Raw genomic sequence first — 23,974 nt, forward strand, 5'->3', positions numbered from 1 at the left:
ATCTCAGATGTAACAACACAGTTACTTTATCTCAGATGTAACAACACAGCTACTTTATCTCAGATGTAACAACACAGTTACTTTATCTCAGATGTAACAACACAGCTACTTTATATCAGATGTAACAACACAGTTACTTTATATCAGATGTAACAACACAGTTACTTTATCTCAGATGTAACAACATAGTTACTTTATCTCAGATGTAACAACACAGTTACTTTATCTCAGATGTAACAACACAGCTACTTTATATCAGATGTAACAACACAGTTACTTTATCTCAGATGTAACAACACAGTTACTTTATCTCAGATGTAACAACATAGTTACTTTATCTCAGATGTAACAACACAGCTACTTTATCTCAGATGTAACAACACAGTTACTTTATCTCAGATGTAACAACATAGTTACTTTATCTCAGATGTAACAACACAGTTACTTTATCTCAGATGTAACAACAGTTACTTTATCTCAGATGTAATAACAGTTACTTTATCTCAGATGTAACAACACAGTTACTTTATCTCAGATGTAACAACACAGTTACTTTATCTCAGATGTAACAACACAGTTACTTTATCTCAGATGTAACAACACAGCTACTTTATCTCAGATGTAACAACATAGCTACTTTATCTCAGATGTAACAACACAGCTACTTTATCTCAGATGTAACAACACAGCTACTTTATATCAGATGTAACAACATAGTTACTTTATCTCAGATGTAACAACACAGTTACTTTATCTCAGATGTAACAACACAGTTACTTTATCTCAGATGTAATAACACAGCTACTTTATCTCAGATGTAATAACACAGTTACTTTATCTCATATGTAACAACACAGCTACTTTATCTCAGATGTAACAACATAGTTACTTTATATCAGATGTAACAACACAGCTACTTTATCTCAGATGTAACAACATAGTTACTTTATATCAGATGTAACAACACAGTTACTTTATCTCAGATGTAACAACACAGTTACTTTATCTCAGATGTAACAACATAGTTACTTCATCTCAGATGTAACAACACAGTTACTTTATCTCAGATGTAACAACATAGTTACTTTATCTCAGATGTAATAACACAGCTACTTTATCTCAGATGTAACAACACAGTTACTTTATATCAGATGTAACAACATAGTTACTTTATCTCAGATGTAACAACACAGCTACTTTATCTCAGATGTAACAACACAGCTACTTTATCTCAGATGTAACAACATAGTTACTTTATCTCAGATGTAACAACACAGCTACTTTATCTCAGATGTAACAACATAGTTACTTTATATCAGATGTAACAACACAGTTACTTTATCTCAGATGTAACAACACAGTTACTTTATCTCAGATGTAACAACACAGCTACTTTATATCAGATGTAACAACATAGTTACTTTATCTCAGATGTAACAACATAGTTACTTTATCTCAGATGTAACAACACAGCTACTTTATCTCAGATGTAACAACATAGTTACTTTATATCAGATGTAACAACACAGTTACTTTATCTCAGATGTAACAACACAGTTACTTTATCTCAGATGTAACAACACAGCTACTTTATATCAGATGTAACAACATAGTTACTTTATCTCAGATGTAACAACAGTTACTTTATCTCAGATGTAATAACAGTTACTTTATCTCAGATGTAACAACATAGTTACTTTATCTCAGACGTAACAACATAGTTACTTTCTCAGATGTAACAACATAGCTACTTTATCTCAGACGTAACATAGTTACTTTCTCAGATGTAACAACACAGTTACTTTATCTCAGATGTAACAACATAGTTACTTTATCTCAGGTGTAACAACACAGTTACTTTATATCAGATGTAACAATATAGCTACTTTATCTCAGACGTAACAACACAGTTACTTTATCTCAGATGTAACACAGTTACTTTATCTCAGACGTAACAACATAGCTACTTTATCTCAGATGTAACAATATAGCTACTTTATATCAGATGTAACAACACAGTTACTTTATCTCAGATGTAACAACATAGTTACTTTATATCAGATGTAACAACACAGCTACTTTATCTCAGATGTAACAACACAGTTACTTTATCTCAGATGTAACAACACAGTTACTTTATCGCAGATGTAACAACACAGTTACTTTATCGCAGATGTAACAACACAGCTACTTTCTCAGATGTAACAACACAGTTACTTTATCTCAGATGTAACAACATAGTTACTTTATCTCAGATGTAACAACACAGTTACTTTATCTCAGATGTAACAACACAGTTACTTTATCTCAGATGGTAACAACATAGTTACTTTATCTCAGACGTAACAACACAGCTACTTTATCTCAGATGTAACAACACAGTTACTTTATCTCAGATGTAACAACACAGTTACTTTATCTCAGATGTAACAACACAGCTACTTTATCTCAGATGTAACAACACAGTTACTTTATCTCAGATGTAACAAAACAGCTACTTTATCTCAGATGTAACAACACAGCTACTTTATCTCAGATGTAACAACACAGTTACTTTATCTCAGATGTAACAACACAGTTACTTTATCTCAGATGTAACAACACAGTTACTTTATCTCAGATGTAACAACACAGCTACTTTATCTCAGATGTAACAACATAGCTACTTTATCTCAGATGTAACAACACAGCTACTTTATCTCAGATGTAACAACACAGCTACTTTATATCAGATGTAACAACATAGTTACTTTATCTCAGATGTAACAACACAGTTACTTTATCTCAGATGTAACAACACAGTTACTTTATCTCAGATGTAATAACACAGCTACTTTATCTCAGATGTAATAACACAGTTACTTTATCTCATATGTAACAACACAGCTACTTTATCTCAGATGTAACAACATAGTTACTTTATATCAGATGTAACACAGTTACTTTATCTCAGATGTAACAACATAGTTACTTTATATCAGATGTAACAACACAGCTACTTTATCTCAGATGTAACAACATAGTTACTTTATATCAGATGTAACAACACAGTTACTTTATCTCAGATGTAACAACACAGTTACTTTATCTCAGATGTAACAACATAGTTACTTCATCTCAGATGTAACAACACAGTTACTTTATCTCAGATGTAACAACATAGTTACTTTATCTCAGATGTAATAACACAGCTACTTTATCTCAGATGTAACAACACAGTTACTTTATATCAGATGTAACAACATAGTTACTTTATCTCAGATGTAACAACACAGCTACTTTATCTCAGATGTAACAACACAGCTACTTTATCTCAGATGTAACAACATAGTTACTTTATCTCAGATGTAACAACACAGCTACTTTATCTCAGACGTAACAACACAGCTACTTTATCTCAGACGGTAACAACACGGCTACTTACTGGCTGCCGATCTTGGTCTTCTTAAACTTGTCTCGTTTGTACTTGGTGTGCTGCTGCTCCAAGGTCTGCACAGCCGACACGATCAGTTTGAGGGTCTTGTAGGTCTCCTGGGGGTCGTCGATGAGGAAGCTGGAGTATTCCTCCTGTTCAGGTCCGTCGTACACAGACTTACTGCCACACGCCTCTGCAGGGGGACAGACACACAGACAGCAGAGTGAGAGACGGAGCAAAACACACATTCTAGAACAGAACAATAAAAAGAAAACACATGGAAAAAAGGAATATAGCTGTTGTCCAAACAAAATCCCCTGTGTCTCCAAATTTAGCATTTCCTATTTTGTTTTTACCTGAAATTAACGATAAAACGGTCCTTTTACGTTTCATGACCCTGGGACACCAACACACTCAGTCAGAATCCATTGTATAATTTATTAATTTCATAAATAATTTTTTTTGAATTGACGGCGCAGATAGGCTACCATGACACACTGGATTTGCGTGCATGCTCGTACACACGCACACACACACACGCACACACACACTCCTACTGTCTGTGTCTGACCTTGCATCTTGACCAGTTTAGTCATGTATGTGCTGAACAGGGAGTAGATCCTCTCCGTCTCTCTGTCCCCGTCCACATCCAGCTGAATGTTGGCAGGGAGACTACTGGAAAAAAATAACACAAACATGAGAATGAGAAGAAGGGAAATTGAGAATGAGAAGAATTTTCGCACACTGCCCACATTCAAATAAAAAGCTCCAATTTGTAAAATACTACGCGTGTTATCAATACTTAGTGAGACAACATTATAAACTGAATGTGTCTGCATGGACAGCGTTTCTTTTTATTGTATAGGTTTGTGCAGCAGAGTCACAGCTGTACTGTAGTAGTAGCTTAAGTTTCACTTTCATTTTGAGAGCAGATTTAACTTCACATGAAGGAGAGAAAGAAGGCTCTAGAGACGACATGACAGGTTACACAATGATGACGGAGTATTAGGTCGCGTTCACACCTACCCTGTTTGGTCCACTTTAAGTGGACCATGGTCCCTTTAGATCGATAGTCCGTTTGGTTTGTAGAGGTGTGAACGCAAACCGAACTATAATGAGGACCAAACAACCGAACCATGGTCCTCTTGAAAAGTTGGGACTCGGTTCGTTTCAATCGAACTATAGTACCTAATCCAGGAAGCAAAGTAGCCTACTCCTCTCTAGACTGCCGCCGCACGCGGACAGTCTCTCTCTTCCTCCCTCTCTCTCTCTCTCTCTCCCTCTCTCTCTCTCTCCTCTCTAGACTCGCAGTCTCTCTCTTTCTCTCTCTCTCTCTACTCTAGACTCGCGCCGCGCGCGGACCCCCCATCCAAATTCTAAACAACAGATTGGCTTTTCATAATATGTATGAATTATCTCTTGCAATAATATCCATGGGACTCGACTTTTTGCAGTTGTTGTGTTTGTGTGTGTCACGACGAACACACACGCCAACTTTCTCCTGCGTGAGGAGGACATTCGCGGACATTCTCTCAGATAAAGAAAAAAAAAGCGTACATACTTTTTAGGTCATTTCATAATAGCAGCGTGGACCAGCTCTGTAACAACAACGCATCTCGAGCTGCTTCTATGCAGCTGTCTAGTAGTTGACATCTTACGCAGGAAGGAAAGGTCTCTCTCTCTCTCTCCTCTCTCTCTCTCTCTCTCTAGTCGACTAGCGCCGTGCTCGTAATAGTATCTCTCTCATTACGCTGCCGTCAACTGATTACGTTTGTGAGTGCTATAGTCCAATAGATGCGACAGCATGTCCTTTGTTTACAAATTAGATCCGCACCAAACAGGGTCGTGTGAACGCAGACCAAAATCAAACAATGTATCATTTTCACATTTGGTCCACCAGAAAGTCCGGACTATCCCTGGACTTTCAGATGTGAACACACCCTTACTGTCCATTGGTTTATTTTTTAATTAGAACCTAACGTCAACCCTGTCTGTCTGTCCAACAAATGGACACTAGTCATTGAAAATGATTTAAAACCAGACTTAGACGGACAGACATCAATGTAGTTTATTAGTCGTGGGAAAAACCTTAGGGTATGAAACCCTAAGTAGTAGCAGCTGAGGAAGGCAGTAGAATAGATAATGATAGATAATGAATTCCGTCATTATGACAAGACCCGGTTCCTTTTTTAAACAAACTGTTTTCCTTTCCCTTTTACCAGTCATATTGTCCTTGATGCTGCATGTGGGGTTAATGTTGTTATTGATGCTGCATGTGGGGTTAATGTTGTCCTTGATGCTGCATGTGGAGTTAATGTTGTCCTTGATGCTGCATGTGGGGTTAATGTTGTCCTCGATGCTGCATGTGGGGTTAATGTTGTCCCCGATGCTGCATGTGGGGTTAATGTTGTCCTCGATGCTGCATGTGGGGTTAATGTTGTCCTCGATGCTGCATGTGGGGTTAATGTTGTCCTCGATGCTGCATGTGGGTTAATGTTGTCCTCGATGCTGCATGTGGGGTTAATGTTGTCCTTTTGTCCTTGATGCTGCATGTGGGGTTAATGTTGTCCTTGATGCTGCATGTGGGGTTAATGTTGTCCTCGATGCTGCATGTGGGGTTAATGTTGTCCCCGATGCTGCATGTGGGGTTAATGTTGTCCTTGATGCTACATGTGGGGTTAATGTTGTCCTCGATGCTGCATGTGGGGTTAATGTTGTCCCCGATGCTGCATGTGGGGTTAATGTTGTCCTTGATGCTGCATGTGGGGTTAATGTTGTTATTGATGCTGCATGTGGGGTTAATGTTGTCCCCGATGCTGCATGTGGGGTTAATGTTGTCCTCGATGCTGCATGTGGGGTTAATGTTGTCCTCGATGCTGCATGTGGGGTTAATGTTGTCCTCGATGCTGCATGTGGGGTTAATGTTGTCCTCGATGCTGCATGTGGGGTTAATGTTGTCCTTGATGCTACATGTGGGGTTAATGTTGTCCTCGATGCTGCATGTGGAGTTAATGTTGTCCTTGATGCTGCATGTGGGGTTAATGTTGTCCTTGATGCTGCATGTGGGGTTAATGTTGTCCTTGATGCTGCATGTGGGGTTAATGTTGTCCTCGATGCTGCATGTGGGGTTAATGTTGTCCTCGATGCTGCATGTGGGGTTAATGTTGTCCCCGATGCTGCATGTGGGGTTAATGTTGTCCTCGATGCTGCATGTGGGGTTAATGTTGTCCTCGATGCTGCATGTGGGGTTAATGTTGTCCTTGATGCTACATGTGGGGTTAATGTTGTCCTCGATGCTACATGTGGGGTTAATGTTGTCCTCGATGCTGCATGTGGGTTAATGTTGTCCTTTTGTCCTCAATGCTGCATGTGGGGTTAATGTTGTCCTCGATGCTGCATGTGGGGTTAATGTTGTCCTCGATGCTGCATGTGGGTTAATGTTGTCCTTTTGTCCTCGATGCTGCATGTGGGGTTAATGTTGTCCTTTTGTCCTCGATGCTGCATGTGGGGTTAATGTTGTCCTCGATGCTGCATGTGGGTTAATGTTGTCCTTTTGTCCTCGATGCTGCATGTGGGGTTAATGTTGTCCTCGATGCTGCATGTGGGGTTAATGTTGTCCCCGATGCTGCATGTGGGGTTAATGTTGTCCTCGATGCTGCATGTGGGGTTAATGTTGTCCTCGATGCTACATGTGGGGTTAATGTTGTCCTCGATGCTGCATGTGGGTTAATGTTGTCCTTTTGTCCTCAATGCTGCATGTGGGGTTAATGTTGTCCTCGATGCTGCATGTGGGGTTAATGTTGTCCTCGATGCTGCATGTGGGGTTAATATTGTTCTTGATACTGCATGTGGGGTTAATGTTGTCCTCTTGTCCTCGATGCTGCATGTGGGTTAATGTTGTCCTCGATGCTGCATGTGGGGTTAATGTTGTCCTCGATGCTGCATGTGGGGTTAATATTGTTCTTGATACTGCATGTGGGGTTAATGTTGTCCTTTTGTCCTTGATGCTGCATGTGGGTTAATGTTGTCCTCGATGCTGCATGTGGGGTTAATGTTGTCCTCGATGCTGCATGTGGGGTTAATATTGTTCTTGATACTGCATGTGGGGTTAATGTTGTCCTCGATGCTGCCTGTCCAAAAAAAAAAAAAAAAAAAAAATATCTTGCACCCCCACTTTCAACTATAACTAGGCGGCCATGGTTGCATGTGTGTGAATGACATGTGTTCTATGTGTGTGCATGCGTATATGTGTGGCGTGAGCGTGTGCATGTGTACATGTATATGTAAGCACCTTCGCATCAGTTACGGTTCCCTTGGCAACACTGCCAGCACAATCAGACAAAACAAGGCAGCATTGGTCTATTGGGAGGTCATGGGTAATGGGGAAATCCGGCGAGTACAGTGGTGGACAGCGCAGGTCCAATATGTGACAGATAAGGGTCCCATATTTCATAAAAAGTGTCCAACTTGGAATGCAGCATGCACGTGATATATTCACAGGGAATGCATTCCATTATGATATTGTGCCATGACCTCTTTGATGGGACCTCGTCCTTGATCCAAAACAACAGGATGTTCTTCCTAGCAGCAAATGTCAGCAGATTGAACAGTCTCTTATGTTTGAAATTGGCAATATGAATGTCTGGGAGGCCTAGTAAAAGGCAGAGGGGATCCAGCTCGATGGGGGTGTGAAATATGTCAGATAGTTCCTCTACGATGTCGAACCAATAGCTCTGAAGCTTTACACAGGTCCAAAAGCAGTGGACGTGGTTTCCAGTCTCTATCTTGCATTTAAAGCAAAGTGGGGATGTATTTGGACTGGATCCATTTTACTCTTAAGGGCGGGGGGTAATATGAATGCGGTGCAAGATTCTAACTTGAATAGCCTTGGTGCGGTTGCAAACAGAGATTTCTTTTGCGTAGGTCAAGACTATCTGACTCTTAATAATAAACACTGCTAGGACTATCTGACTCTAATAAACACTGTTAAGACTATCTGACTCTTAATAATAAACACTGTTAGGACTATCTGACTATTTTTTTTATTATTATCTTTTCCCCTCTTCTTTTTCCGTTTTTCTCCCCTCCCAATGTTAGTCGTTATGCCAATTCCCAATCCCCTTCCTGGTCATTGCACACTCTACCCCCTACCATCGGTCCGGGAGGGCAGAGACTATCACATGCTTCCTCCGACACATGTGTACCCAGCCCACCGCTTCTTTTCACCTGGCAGCGCGGACTCTCACTGGGAGAGTGTAACGTGTGGAAGGTCACACTACCTCTCCCAGATCCTTCCCTTGCTGTGTAGGCGCCCCGACCGAACTGTAGGAGTCGCTGTTTACAACGACCAGGACCCACCCTCGCCGGGTTTCCCACCCACTAACACTGCCAATTGTGACCTCACTGCTAGATCTGGGTTCGCTGGCACAACATGTCAAACCGTTAGTGAATAACCTAGGTGTAAAAATCGACCCAGACCTTAAATTTGACAGCCAGATCAAGGCCGTGGTCAAATCGAGTTTCTTCCAGTTGAGGCAGCTGGCCAAAATTAAGCCCATCCTACAGGCGCAGCATTTTGAAGCAGTAATCCATGCATTTGTGACTACTAGGCTGGATTACTGCAATGCACTCTATATAGGGGTGAGTGGATCCTTAGTGGCTCGCCTTCAGATGGTGCAGAACGCTGCTGCACGTCTTTTAACTGGCACCCGTAAATATGACCACATCTCACCGATTTTATCCTCACTCCACTGGCTCCCTGTGCACTTTCATTCATTTTCATTCATTTTAAAATTATTTTATTTGCTTTTAAAGCTCTTCATGACCTTGCTCCACCCTACCTCTCTGAGCTGTTCCAGGTCTATACACCTTCTCGCTCTCTCAGGTCAGCTGACCAGCTGCTCCTAGTAGTGCCTACAACTAGGCGTAAGCTCAGGGGGGACCGTGCTTTCTCCGTTGTCGCCCCCAAAAAGTGGAATGAGCTGCCACTGCAGATTAGGCAGGCCTCATCACTGCCCCGTTTCAAAGGCCTCCTTAAGACCCACCTTTTCTCTCTGGCTTTCGACACCATGTAGCTTGTTGATTTTATGATCTTATTGTCTTACTGTGTTGTTGTTTTATCGTTCTGTTACTGTGTCCTTTGCTTTTAAATATATATATATATATTTTTTAAGTACTCTGATTTATTTAAATTTGTATTGCTGCCTATGTTTACCTATTTTGTTTTCTTCTCTGTTTTGCTACTCTTGTTTTTTTTATCTATTTTTAGTGTTGCTTATAGTTTTTAATATGCTCCCTCTGTACAGCACTTTGTGCCCCTGTGGCTGTTAAAGCGCTTTATAAATAAAGTTGGATTGGATTGGATTGGATTGTTAGTATGGAAGGTCGGCCAACCCGGAAGCCTGAATGCCTTCTACAACAGAACTGCGTTTCCACGTCTCTGATTGGCCAGGTCATTTCTGGTCATGTGACATGTACGCCCAATCGTGGGACCGCAAGTTTCTACACTGGTTAAGCTTAGGCGCTCTTTCGAAGTTGGTTAAGGTTAGAGTTTGTCTTAGAGCATGGCGATAGAACGCCTGCCCTGATTCCGACGGTTAAGCTTAGGCACTCTTTCGAAGTTGGTTAAGGTTAGAGTTTGTCTTAGAGCATGGCGATAGAACGCCAGGTAGTTTGCAGGCTGTTAGACCCGGAAATAGGCGCAGAACTTGCTGTCCCACGATTGGCGCACATGTCAGGCCAATCAGAGCGCAAAACTCGAACGCGGAAACGCAGTTCTGTTGTAGAAGGCATACACGCAACCCGGAAGCACCACAGCTGGATTCGATCCCACTGTCTCTGTGGTGGTAGACAGACGCTTAGTCCGCTGCGCTACCCGGCCGCCCCTAGGACTATCTGACTCTTAATAATAAACACTGTTAGGACTATCTGACTCTTGATAATAAACACTGTTAGGACTATTTGACTCTTGATAATAAACACTGTTAGGACTATTTGACTCTTAATAATAAACACTACACAGACTCTGGTGCACTGTGTTACTACGGTTTGGACCATGTACACCATCATCACTATTACTACTGTCTGATTGAATCCTGCCACTCACTACTGTTCACTACTACTACTGTTATCAGAGAAGAAAAAGAGCAGTTAATTCGGAGGACGGCGTTGGCAAACCGCACGCCGCTACTCTGTACTCACCCGGTGCAGGGCGTGCAGCCAGTGGCCGTGTCTGCGGACAGCTTGCAGCAGAGCCAGTGGCCGTTGAGGTAGGCTGACGGGTGGTACATGCTCAGGCGCTTGCGGTTGCACTGGCTGACCTTGGTGAGGATGTCAATCCAGTCCCGCGCCTCCACACAGTTGTTGGCCTGGATGTACAGCGCCCGCTCCGGCTGAATGACCTGGAACATCTACGAGGGGGGGAGGGGGGGGGGGGGCAAGGGGAGATATAATATAAACCAGTAGATTAGGTGCACAGTCGGCTGTTTCTACAGATAGTAGAGAACATTACTGCAGTGGTTCTCAAGACTTTTCTTCATACTCCTACGCAGAGAGTTGGACGACGCTCCACTGGCAAAAGCTTTTTCTTTTTTTGATCCACTTTTTCTCCCATTTTCTATATTTTCTCCCATCCCAATTTCGTATCATCCAATTCAACCCTCCCCTGTCACGAACGCTGTTTCTTGCCTCCCACAAGCCGGCTGCAATGTGGACTAAGTCATACATAGCACAAGTCCCCTCCGGTACTTGAGGTAACAGCAGTCGCATCTTTTCACCTGCGCAGCTCGATCTCTCAGTGGCGAGGAGTAACGCGTGGGAGGCTCACGCTGCCCCCGACACTTCCTGATTCTACTGCGCAGGCGCACCAACCGACCTGTAGGAGTCGCTGTCCACAACGCCCGATCCCCACCCATTAGTTTCCCACCCCCTAATACGGCCAATGTGTATTAGTATGAACGACCAGCTAAACTGAAAGCAATGTGGAGCGCTGGGCTCGAACAGGCGAGCCCAGCGTCTCCGCATTCGTGGCGAGCGCCTTGCCCACTACGCCACGTAGCCGCCCTCCACTGGCAAAAGCTTACTCACTGTAGACCTGATTTTCTTCAACCACACCTGCTACCAGCCAAAGATCATGTCGACCATACGCCTGTTGAGTACAGTTGAGTGTGGGTTACCGTAATAAGACTCACACTTAACGCTGTACAGGCACTTAATTGCATAATTTTTTATAGGTATGGTTGGTAAGTATCCCCTAAATTATTTATGTTCATCCTCTTGGTGGTGGTTTTTGGGCAATAATGGTAAAAAGGAGAACATAAATTTCGGTGTGGGGTGTTATGTGTATTTCACATGGTGGACGGTATTGTAACGTTAGTTTAGGTTCGTGTTAACGTTAGATAATGTACAAAATAAACGTATTTCCGGTGCTATAGACATCGCTCTTTTATTTTGGAACCCCCCGACCGGAAGTCAAAATGTACCCTCGTTATTTGCTTGAGCGTCCGGTTGTTGGTTAGCTCCGTTAGCGTGCAGAATATCAACACCAGCCATGGGAATACTGTTTTCTAAATTGGGGAGGCTTTTAATCGTCAAGGTAAGAGGATTTTAAGTCATGGTATCCATAAACTTCAATCGGTTCGGATCCTTTGAATGAAATGAGAATGTAAACAAACTGGCGTCACATTAGAAAGTATCACTGCGTTGCGTGAAATCACTGACTGCGCCTCGAGAGGAGTGGTTCGACAAAAAATAGTTCTGAGTATATTTGCTTAGAAAACGTAATTGTCGAATTCAATAATTTTTTATTTCTCCACGTGGTAAATACACAAGTCACAACATGTTTACAGGAACGTTTTGGAGTTGTATTTGGAGTGTATTTCGTGACTGTAGGGGACTGTAGAGAACGTCAGGGTAAAGGTCTGCCCCACTTCCAGTGATGAAGCTAAGCTACGCTAACGGAGCGGCTGTTCCCTAAGCCTAATGCACGCACAGAGAAGAAAAGGGTCTGTATCTTCTTGTCTAACTCCAGGGAAGATGGCAAATAAGCAAATTTCCCAAAATGTTGACGTTTTCCTTTAAGTAGAAAAATGCGATTTCTAATCTAGATTAATCTAGATACATTTCAGAAAATTGTGAGATTAATTAGTAAAAACAATGTATCTATTGACAGCACTAAAATAAATATATAATTTTTAATCGAGTCCCACCACTAATTTGTACATGTACTTGTGACCCCCGAAATCATCTTGCGACCCCTTGGAGGACCCCCAGGTTGAGAACCACTGGAGAACGTAAGCAGTAACACTCAGTCGGGGGAGCAGCTATGATCTGAGGTCGCTTTCACACAGGGGCTGTTTGGTCCGGACTATCGGACCAGAATTCGACAGTCCGGTTTTTCGAGTTTGTGTGAATGCGCGTCGAACTCGGTCCGCGGACCAAACACACAAACTATGGTCCGCCCAAAAACATAGGTCTCGGTTCGCTTCATCGGACCAAACGCGGACCAAATATAGGAAGTGCTTACTATTATTACCACTGCGTGCGGCATTCACTGCAAAACAAGCACACTGCATCTATCTATCTATCTATCTATCTATCTATCTATCTATCTATCTATCTATCTATCTATCTATCTATCTATCTATCTATCTATATATATATATATCTATCTATATATCCAACTGTGCATCTTGGGTAGAAGGAAGAAAAAACGCGGCTTATTATTATTATTATTGTTATTACCGAGGCGCGCGGCATTCACTGCAAAACAAGCACACTGTACACATATAGGCAGAAGACCAAATAAAACAGCTACTTGTGGGCACTCATAAAAACAACGCGGTGTACAAGTTGTTTAGCGAGAGGATGGTAATGGGCTTCAATAGAACAATGGATCAATGCCATGTCAAAATAAAAAACTCCACCTCCGCTGATCTGGAGGGCTCGCAGTCCACACACACAGACACAGACACACACGCGCGCGCGCACACATGGGCTCGCAGCCACACACACACATTTCCACTCTCTATTGTCCAATAGACGAGCGCCATTTTCGACCGCGTGACATTGTTCAGAACGTTTTGGTGCTCCTGACAAATTGCTGTGTGAATGCAGACGAACCAAATGATGAATGCTGCGCAACAATGTTGCAACTTCACCACCAGAACCGCACAGAGTCCACCAAAACTATATGTGAAAGCACCCTGAGGCTCTTACATTCTTCATCTTGAAGGACTCCTCCTCCAGTCTCTCCACAGCCAGGATGTTCTCAATGGGGATGCTGCAGAGGGCGCCCTCACCTGGAGATGGAAGGGAATACATCAGGCAGGTGTCCATGGCCAAAGGACTGGGGGGGGGGGGGGGGGGGGGGTCTGGAGCACAATTCAAAGTTGAAAGAAAAGGGAGGGCTGTGTGTGTGTGAGAGAGAAAGAGTCTGTGTGTGAGAGAGAGAGAGAGAGAGAGAGAGAGAGAGAGAGAGAGAGAGAGAGAGAGAGAGAGAGAGAGAGAGAGAGAGAGAGATAGAGATAGAGAGACTGTGTGAGTCTGTGTGTGTGTGGCATGCATGTACACGTGCGAGTGTGTGTTTGTGTGTGTGTGTGGTTGCTGAGTGTTGTGTTTTGGGGTGGGCTTGGTGTGTGTGTGGTTGCTGAGTGTTGTGTTTTGGGGTGGGCTTGGTGTGTGTGTGTGCGTGTGTGTGTGTGTGTGTGTGTGTGTGTGTGTGTGTGTGTGTGTGTGTGTGTGGTTGCTGAGTGTTGTGTTTTGGGGTGGGCTTGGTGTGTGTGTGTGTGTGTGTGTGTGTGTGTTTGTGTGTTTGTGTGTGTGTGTGTGTGTGTGTGTGTGTGGTTGCTGAGTGTTGTGTTTTGGGGTGGGCTTGGTGTGTGTGTGTGTGTGTGTGTGTGTGTGTGTGTGTGTGGGCTTGGTGTGTGTGTGTGTGTGTGTGTGTACGTGTGTGTGTGTGTGTGTGTGTGTGTGTGTGTGTGTGTGTGTGTGTGTACGTGTGTGTGTGTGTGTGTATGTGTGTGTGTGTGTGTGTGTGTGTGTGTGTGTGTGTGTGTGTGTGCGTGTGTGTGTGTGTGTGTGTGTGTGTGTGTGTGTGTGTGTGGTTGCTGAGTGTTGTGTTTTGGGGGGTTTGTTCCGTTGCAGCTCAACTTAATCTCAAACACATGTGTCTTCTGGAGGCACATTGTGTACAGAGTACAGACCACTGACACAGAAAACAACTCTCTTTCACACCGTTCCTCTCTATCTCTCCCTCCCTCCTACGCTCTGAATCAAACACACACACAGAATGACATTAACAGACATTAAGGAAACAGTCCAACGTAACTGTAAGAAGAACCCAACAAACCTTTGCCGTTACCTTTGGTTTTGTGGTACGTGAACTCATGGTTGGTGAGACGGAACCATCTCTTCTTGAAATTCTTCATTCCAAAGCGATTCCTCCCCTGTGCTCGCTTGATCATAAACCTGAAGAGAGTTGCAGAAGGGAGGGATAGTAGAACATGAGAAGAAAGACACCAAGATGCTTACAGTCTTCTCCAAAGTCAGACAAGAAGATTGATACCAAGTTCCTCTTCTGTGCGTTCAGTAGGAAGCTATCCGGCTGCAAGCTAGTCTAGCTTAGCTCAAATGAATGGGAAGCGGATACGGACCACTAGCCTAGCTTAAAACTCCGGGAGAGGTGTTTTTGGCCAACAGCTAAGCTAGCTGGTCCATAGCCGCTTCCATTTATTTGTGCTAAGCTAGACTAGCTTTCTACTGAACACACAGAGAGGAAGTTGGTATCTATCTTCTTGTCTGACTTTGGAGAAGACTAAGCGCATGTCTTTTCCGTATCCCAGCATGTTCTGTATATCAATTCAATTTAAATATTAGATTAGAGCACTGTATGCTAACAGTCAATTATTACTTACTTTCCATTTAATATAAGATTTCAGAAATAACTAATGTTTCCAGTGTTGCCTACAGTACATGCTCATAATTCACTCTATTCATACAGTGACTTTAGAGCTGGTCTCCAGAGAGGAGGTGGGGCAACAGTTGAGGGTCAAGGGTCAATAATTAAAGGGACAGAATACACAAGGATGTTTAATGTTTAAATTTACTCCACAATCACATATCCAGGGTGAGAGGATCTGGGAATATGAGCTACTAGGATAAATCACACCAGTGACACTTCTCTACTGCAGGGAGAGTCCTTTTCACGTGACTGAAACAAGCTGGTTAAACCCAAACACCTAACATAGGAAAGATCAATGTGCATGACAGAGATTAATGTGCATGGCAGAGATTAATGTGCATGGCAGAGATTAATGTGCATGACTAAGATCAATGTGCATGACAGAGATCAATGTGCATGGCAGAGATTAATGTGCATGACTAAGATCAATGTGCATGACAGAGATCAATGTGCATGGCAGAGATCAATGACAGATCAATATGCACGACAAAGTGTGGGTCAAAATGTGGGCAGATACTGTATGTCGTCTTAGTAACCAACTCCCACTGCCGTCCCTGTCAGATCCAGCGTGTGTAGCAGCGCGGCAGGGAGGAGGACCAGCGCTAGAAGAGCCTCTGAGCTAAGCAGCATGAAGCTAACATTTTACTTTATACCATCACAGTCACTTTACACGGCGTCACGACGCCATCCGTCATGCAAATAGTGTGCGACAAGTAGGCATCAATTTGTATCACGCCGTGTAACTTGATGAACAGTAGATGTAGATATAGAGTAAAGCGAGGCGGAGTCTAGAGCAGCACATGTCGGTGGAGGAGGGGATGGTTGCCGTTCATGGAGGAGGGGGGAGGGGGGCGTGAATACTTTCCCCAAGGTGGTTGTCCTTCCGCGTTCGGTTTGCGCGGCCCGATTGGCCACTGACACTTCTCTCAGCGCCCAATCGCGTTAGCCCTACTATCGCCTAACTCGCTACTGCCGTGCACAATATACTAAAACTAACTATCGCCTAACTCGCTTCCGCCGTGCACAATATACTAAAACTAACTAGCCTACACCAAGGTTGACCTTGATGGAAATAAGTTGATATAGACTTTATTCTGTTAACCTTGACAATGTGCTATTGATGTAGACTAATCAAAGTATTTTTAAATGCTTTATGTCTAATAAACTAGACTAAATATAGCCTATAGAACAGATTTTTACAGCCTAACGTTAATATAGAGATGAAAACAATACGTAATTTATATTGATGTGATGTCGATTGATATGAATAGCGTGTTATGTCAATATAGAGAGATGAAAACAATACGTTATTTATATTGATGTGATGTCGATTGATATGAATAGCGCGTTATGTTAACACTTTGACTGCCGGAAAACGCTTTAGAGCGTCATTCCCGGCCATGCTCAAGTTGCCGGAGGACGCTGTACAGCGTCCTTATATCAATATTTCAAAAATCTGCGATCGGATTCATATTTCCCCTCCGCTGGCCTGAGATCCACCAGGAGGACCCACTGAGCTCTCTGGCGGTTCAGGAGCGCCATCTGGTGGCCGATCGGCGCAATCGCCAAACAGGAAGTGCTATGGAGGTTGTGCTGGTCGACCATATTACTTCCGGGCACTCTGTTTGGCTCACGGGACTCGATCTCGACACAATACATAGCGATCGATTGCCAATAACTCGATAAACAACATGATTTGGACATATATACTATTATACAAGCTGGAAATGGACCCGATATTTCTACATACCATAATAGGTAAATGACTGTTCCACGCTCATCGCCCAACGGCGCGAGGAGGATACGGTAAGATTCAGCGTTATTTTTGATCGTATTCCATATAAACTGTTATGATGAACATATCACCCACACTAGATGAATGATATAACGCTGCCCACGGAATTATAAATGATCCCCCGCCCATCCGGTCATCATCAGATCATACGTAGATCATTCTAGAAGTACGTCCAATTGAAATTTTTTATCACCCATACTACATAAATCATTTAACGTCGGTCATTGAATTATAAACGACCCCCCCCCCCCACTGAGCTCTCTGGCGGTTCAGGAGCGCCATCTGGTGCCCCCCCCCCCCTCCGTTCACCCGCAGATGATCAGTCATGACGTTTAGGACCATGTACAGTTGAAATTTTTAATATAGCATCGATCGGTATCAAACTGCATTTGATAATCTAATATATGCATTTATGCCTATATCTCACGTTCTATGTAATACTGCAGAAAACGATAAAAACATATTTATACTCTAGACCAGTGGTTCCCAACCTTTTTCCCCCCAGGGACCCCCAAACATCTCTGATGAAATTCGCGGACCCCCTCCTAATAAGATACCATAAAATACTTTTTTTTTTTTCATTTTAATAACAAACTGCTTATACACAGGCATATGCATCACAATTAGACCCACTATGCTTCTTTGACTTGTGCCTTCAATCAACAAATCTCATCTTGCACCATATGCATTTCAAAATGTTTGGCCAATATTCAAATGCTGTATTCATCCTCTCAAATCAGGCCCTAATGGTGAACGGTTTGCATTTATGGAACAAATCAATGCAACAAATTAAACTAAATATGAGACAGGAAATTCCAATCAGTAGCAGAGAGAATCTGTCCTAGCTGGGTTTAATACCTTTTTTTTGTCATTTTAATAACAAACTGCTTATACACAGGCATATGCATCACAATTAGACCCACTATGCTTCTTTAACTTGTGCCTTCAATCAACAAATCTCATCTTGCACCATATGCATTTCAAAATGTTTGGCCAATATTCAAATCCTGTATTCATCCTCTCAAATCAGTCCCTAATGGTGAACGGTTTGCATTTATGGAACAAATCAATGCAACAAATTAAACTAAATATGAGACAGGAAATTCCAATCAGTAGCAGAGAGAATCAGTCCTAGCTGGGTTTAATACCTTTTTTTTGTCATTTTAATAACAAACTGCTTATACACAGGCATATGCATCATAATTAGACCCACTATGCTTCTTTGACTTGTGCCTTCAATCAACAAATCTAATCTTGCACCTTATGTATTTCAAAATTTTGGCCAATATTCAAATCCTGTATTCATCCTCTCAAATCAGGCCCTAATGGTGAACGGTTTGCATTTATGTTGAATGAAGTAAGAATCCACTGCAGTAAAAATATCCTCACCTCGAGTGGTGGTAGTAAGGTTGACTGACATGAGAATGTCCTGCTTCAGATCCTCATTTTCAATATATTGCACATAAACGATGAGCACAGCCTTGTCTGCGACAGTTGTAGTTTCATCAAGTTGTATGGCAAATGGACCCTTTCTAAGCTTTTCTGACAGCTGCTGCTCGCAATCACTTGACATCTTATCAATTCGGTATTTCACTACATTGTTCGAGAGTGGTACTGATTTTAGTTTATCCGCCACCTGTGGGCCGCACAGTTTCTAAACCATTTTGATGCAGGCTGGTTTGATGAGCTGCTCGCCAATATTGTGCGGTTTCTTTGCTTTTGCAATTAAAAGCGAACACTCAAAGGAGGCTTCGGTAGCCTTCTGTAAATCACTGCCACCCCTGCTCCACGCTACTCTAACATCAACAGGCTTGTTCGCCTTGAGAGACTGTTCTTTCCTCCGAAAAAAGTCTGGATCCTTCCCAATGGTTTCTGGGTGCTTAGACGCCTGATGTCTCTTCAGCTTGCTGGGCTTCAGGCTCGAGTTTGCCAACTTTTCTCCACAAATCACACACTCAGGTCGTTTGTCTGGTCCCTCAGTGAAGCCCATGGTGATGTAATTTTCGCGATTGCTGTAGGTCCTAACTTTTTTTGCAGATGAGCTGCCATCATCTCCTTTTCGTTTGTCACACATTTTCGCCTCTGGCGGCTGACTGCAGACGAGCCGAGAAAGTTAACTAGCGTGCTAGGCTAGCTACAGAAAGTGATACAGTCAACTGATTCGCGTTTTAGCGGCTACCCGGTAGCCTACTGTTAACATTCAAAAATCATGTCTAGATGTTTATTTATTTATCTTTATTTTTTTATTGTAGTGGAGAGACTATTCATGATTCTGATGATAAAAAAAAAAAAAAAAAAAAAAAAAAAAAAAAAGACCTCAAATCATCTGTGGTCTGGCGGACCCCCTGCGCCCCCTGGCGGACCCCCAGGGGTCCGCGGACCCCAGGTTGGGAATCACTGCTCTAGACGGTATTTTAGTATGAATGTGTGAATGAAAAAGGAAAACGTTCCTACATCCTGAACGATAGATAATTGATGTTGAATGGGCCATAGTAATGTCAATTTAGAAATACAATTTAAAAAGTTATAGCCCTGCAAAGAAGGTGAACATCTCCATAGACAAATAGCGCTGGCAGATGATGGTTTAGGATGATCAAAGTGGTGGCAGAGAATGGGTTAATATAGAGAGATGAAAACAATACGTTATTTATATTGATGTGATGCCGATTGATATGAATAGCGCGTTACGTTAATATAGAGAGATGAAAACAATACGTTATTTATATTGATGTGATGTCGATTGATATGAATAGCGCGTTACGTTAATATAGAGAGATGAAAACAATACGAGGAAATGGGCTACATTAATATAGAGAGATGAAAACAATACGAGGAAATGGGCTACATTAATATAGAGAGATGAAAACAATACAAGGAAATGGGCTGTGGAACTGAAGGACTTGGGCTGTGGAACTGAAAGCTAGGCGCAACCGATTGGGCGCTGAGAGAAGCGTCAGTGGCCAATCAGGCTGCGCAAACCGAACGCGGAAGGACAACCACCTTGGGGAAAGTATTCACGCGGGAGGGGGGGGGGGGGGGGGCTCAACACGGTGCCTCTTACCTTCCCTTGGTGCGTTTATGACCATCAACCCTCTTTATAGCGAGCTTAACGCTCCTGCACCGGGGCAGCAGAGACAGAAGAGGGAGGACTGAGTGAGCCTGGCGGTTCCCTGACCGCTACCGTCAGCTACAGGTCGTTCCCTGACCGCTACCGTCAGCTACAGGTCGTTCCCTGACAGCTACCGTCAGCTACAGGTCGTTCCCTGACAGGTATACCGTCAGCTACAGGTCGTTCCCTGACAGCTACCGTCAGCTACAGGTCGTTCCCTGACAGCTACCGTCAGCTACAGGTCGTTCCCTGACAGCTACCGTCAGCTACAGGTCGTTCCCTGACAGCTACCGTCAGCTACAGGTCGTTCCCTGACAGCTACCGTCAGCTACAGGTCGTTCCCCGACAGCTACCGTCAGATACAGGTCGTTCCCTGACAGCTACCGTCAGATACAGGTCGTTCCCTGACAGCTACCGTCAGCTACAGGTCGTTCCCTGACAGCTACCGTCAGATACAGGTTGTTCCCTGACAGCTACCGTCAGCTACAGGTCGTTCCCTGACAGCTACCGTCAGCTACAGGTTGTTCCCTGACAGCTACCGTCAGCTACAGGTTGTTCCCTGACAGCTACCGTCAGATACAGGTCGTTCCCTGACAGCTACCGTCAGCTACAGGTCGTTCCCTGACAGCTACCGTCAGATACAGGTCGTTCCCTGACAGCTACCGTCAGATACAGGTCGTTCCCTGACAGCTACCGTCAGATACAGGTCGTTCCCTGACAGCTACCGTCAGATACAGACACTATGCTGGTACAACAGCCTGAATCTGAGACTCAACTCGTAACTCGTCACGTTTAGCTTCTCTGTCCACCTGCCCAGCAGGTTGAGGTGTTCCCGCAAAAGTAGGACTAGTAAAGGAAAGATTATTTTATTTTAACTGAAAATTAAAGGGGAACACCACCCAAATGAAGAATTACGGCCCAGGAAAGTTCTTTGTTCTTTGATATTTGTGAACATGAGCATAGACGCCTGCGCAATAGAGCAGACGATGCACGTGCTCCAGGACTATTGAACTTGGGGGAGCAAGGATATGATCTTGCTCCACCACTTTTTGATCATATGAAAAATATGATATACCCCCCCCCCCAATATATAAATCTAAGCATAACTACGTAATTTCAATCAAATTAATAATACGCAATGACACTTAATAGCAAGTTTTTAAGTTTCCAAAGATTGCGACACCCCCCCCTGCTCCCCCATATGGTTTGATCCAGTGCCTCTCCCACCCCCAGCAGAGCAGACGGCGCACGGTGCTGGCTGCAGGTAGGCTGAGTGTAAATAAAGGCCACAGAAGTGTGTCATTTGGTGGCAGGCAGGATTTTCCAGTAAGTTGTTTATGATTGTTAAGATTATTTATGTTAAACATGTCTTCTATTGAGTGGTAGAAGTTCTACCACGCAATACAATAAAAGTGTTTCACGTCCCGAAATGCCATCTGGTCATACCAAACAATAATAATAATAATAATAATAACAAAGTTTCCCTCTGGTTGGCGTTAGCTTTAGTGCTAGCCGCTAGGTAACGTTGTCATATATCTAGATATGTGGTGTCGTCAGCTGGATAACGTTGACTTCGTTTGCAAATTTTAACGTTCGAAGCAGGGCCGGATTAACGACGGCCGCGGCCCGTGGGCCTTTAGTGATGAGGGCCCCCCCAAAAAAAAAATATTTTTTTACTTTTTTTTTAAAAAATTTTTATAATAATAATAATGCAATAAGGGGACCCTGATGTAAACTAAACAAAAGTCTTTCTCTGGTCTGCATCCCTTAACAATTGTGTGTATTGAGCCGTACTATATTGTACCCATTCTGCAATATGTTAATAACATTTTTAATCAATCAATAACAGATTGCAGAATGGGTACAGTACAGTACAGCTCAATACACACAATTGTTAAGGGGATGCAGACCAGAGAAAGACTTTCGTCTTGTTTACATCAGGGTTCCCCATTTTCAATTCATAATGAATTGTAAGTAAGGGTGCAATAGAAATGTTTCATAATGATGTTCAGTGTATTCATAAGTGTATTGCTCTCCTTAATGTAGAATGATATGGTGACTGTGCAGACTCAGGGAGGAGGCAGAGAAGGAGAGAAAGAGACCCAAGAGTTACAGGTAATGGAAATATCAGACAGCTTAAAGTGTAGGATAACATAACAAATTAAGACACAAAATAGGCTATATTTACAGCAGACCCTGTTATTGTTCCTTGTTGGTATTTTTCTCTCTTTCTTATTAAAAACTTGGCCTATTTGAAAGGAGATTGATTTAATAAAAATAAAAGAGCGAAAAATCAATATACAGTATATATACAGTATATATATATATATATATATTAATATATTATTATTATTATAGTAATTGGCTATCATACTGCAATATAAACTGAGTTTTATAGTGAAAAGAGCAGCTTTATTGGTCAAGATTGAAGGCTCTATATTGCAGGAAATTGTATGTACAGGTTCATTAAATGAAAAAAAAATCTGCCGTGGAGGGGGGCGTGCCGGACCCCCTCCAAACCACCCCTTGCCTGTCAAAAAAAAATAATAAATAAAATTATAAAAATTATGCACCCCCACTTTCAACTATAACTAGGCGGCCATGAACATGAGCTACTACAGAAACCAGAGAAGTTAAGAATCAAACATGACGTCATCAGGTATAAAGTCTGGAGCTGATTTTGTTGGACCGGCAGAATGTTTGTTTGAGTTTTTATACCCAAATCAGCTTTATTCTGTATTAGTGTTCTCAGTTCTGAAACAGGAATGTACTCGGATACACGGAACATTCCCATGCAGGTCTTGCTTTAAAAAAATTAACGGCTCTCATCCAAGAGATTTTACAGCCAAGGCTCTCTTGTTGAACAACCTCAGAGCTGCTCCTTTGACACAGTGACCTTTGTGAACACAGTGGCCTTTGTGAACACAGTGATGTGATGCACAGATGGAGACTTCACAGCTATGGGCATGTTTTCTATCATACCTGATACTAAAGCTCTTTTGGATGTAAAAAAGCTCAAACTGACATCCCATATGAGTCCACAAAATCAATATCCCTTTTCATGGTCAGCAGAGACGATATTTCTTCTGAGCATACCATCCACTTTTTTTGTGCGTCGACTTGAAAAATACTGAACTTTTCAAAATGTTTTCCTTATTTATAAAAAAAGAAAATTCTTTGCTGCACATCGCCTTGCCAGTGACTTTCTGCCAGAAAAAGACACTTAGTGGACACAACCCCTTGATTCTCTGGTTTCTAGGTTTAAAGGAACACATTATGGGAAATGCTCTTACCGTCTTCTCCAGAGTCAGACAAGAAGATAGATACCAATTTCCTCTCTGTGAGTTCAGTAGAAAACTATCCAGCTGTAAACTAGCCTAGCTTAGCACAAATTAATAGAAGCAGATACGGACCAACTAGCCTAGCTTAAAACTCCAAGAGAGGTGTTTTCCAACAGCTAGGCTAGCTGGTCCGTAACCACATAGCTAGGATAGCTTTCTACTGAACGCACAGAGAAAATTGGTATCTATCTTCTTGTCTGGAGAAGACGGTAAACATCTTGTAAGCACATTTCCCACAATGTTGGTGTGTTCCTTTAAGAGAGAGTTGTCTATGTGCACAAATACTGATAAGTGCACTCGTTCAATCAAGATCAATCAAATCTAATCTAGGGCCGGGTCTTGTCTTTATGTCAGT

General features: G+C 42.7%; 1 protein-coding gene across 1 annotated transcript in view; it reads right to left on the reverse strand.

Annotated features, from left to right (window-relative positions):
* rasa3 (RAS p21 protein activator 3) overlaps positions 1 to 23,974 on the reverse strand; it is a 155,065-nt gene that overhangs the window by 7,581 nt on the left and 123,510 nt on the right. The window contains 5 exon segments of the mRNA XM_084309178.1: positions 3,425 to 3,608; positions 3,987 to 4,090; positions 10,616 to 10,824; positions 13,631 to 13,713; positions 14,775 to 14,939. Coding sequence (XP_084165304.1) covers positions 3,425 to 3,608; positions 3,987 to 4,090; positions 10,616 to 10,824; positions 13,631 to 13,713; positions 14,775 to 14,939 — 745 coding nt within the window.

This window comes from Notolepis coatsorum (assembly GCF_963971535.1).
Source record: "Notolepis coatsorum genome assembly, chromosome: 2".
Classification (NCBI taxonomy): Eukaryota; Metazoa; Chordata; class Actinopteri; order Aulopiformes; family Paralepididae; genus Notolepis; species Notolepis coatsorum.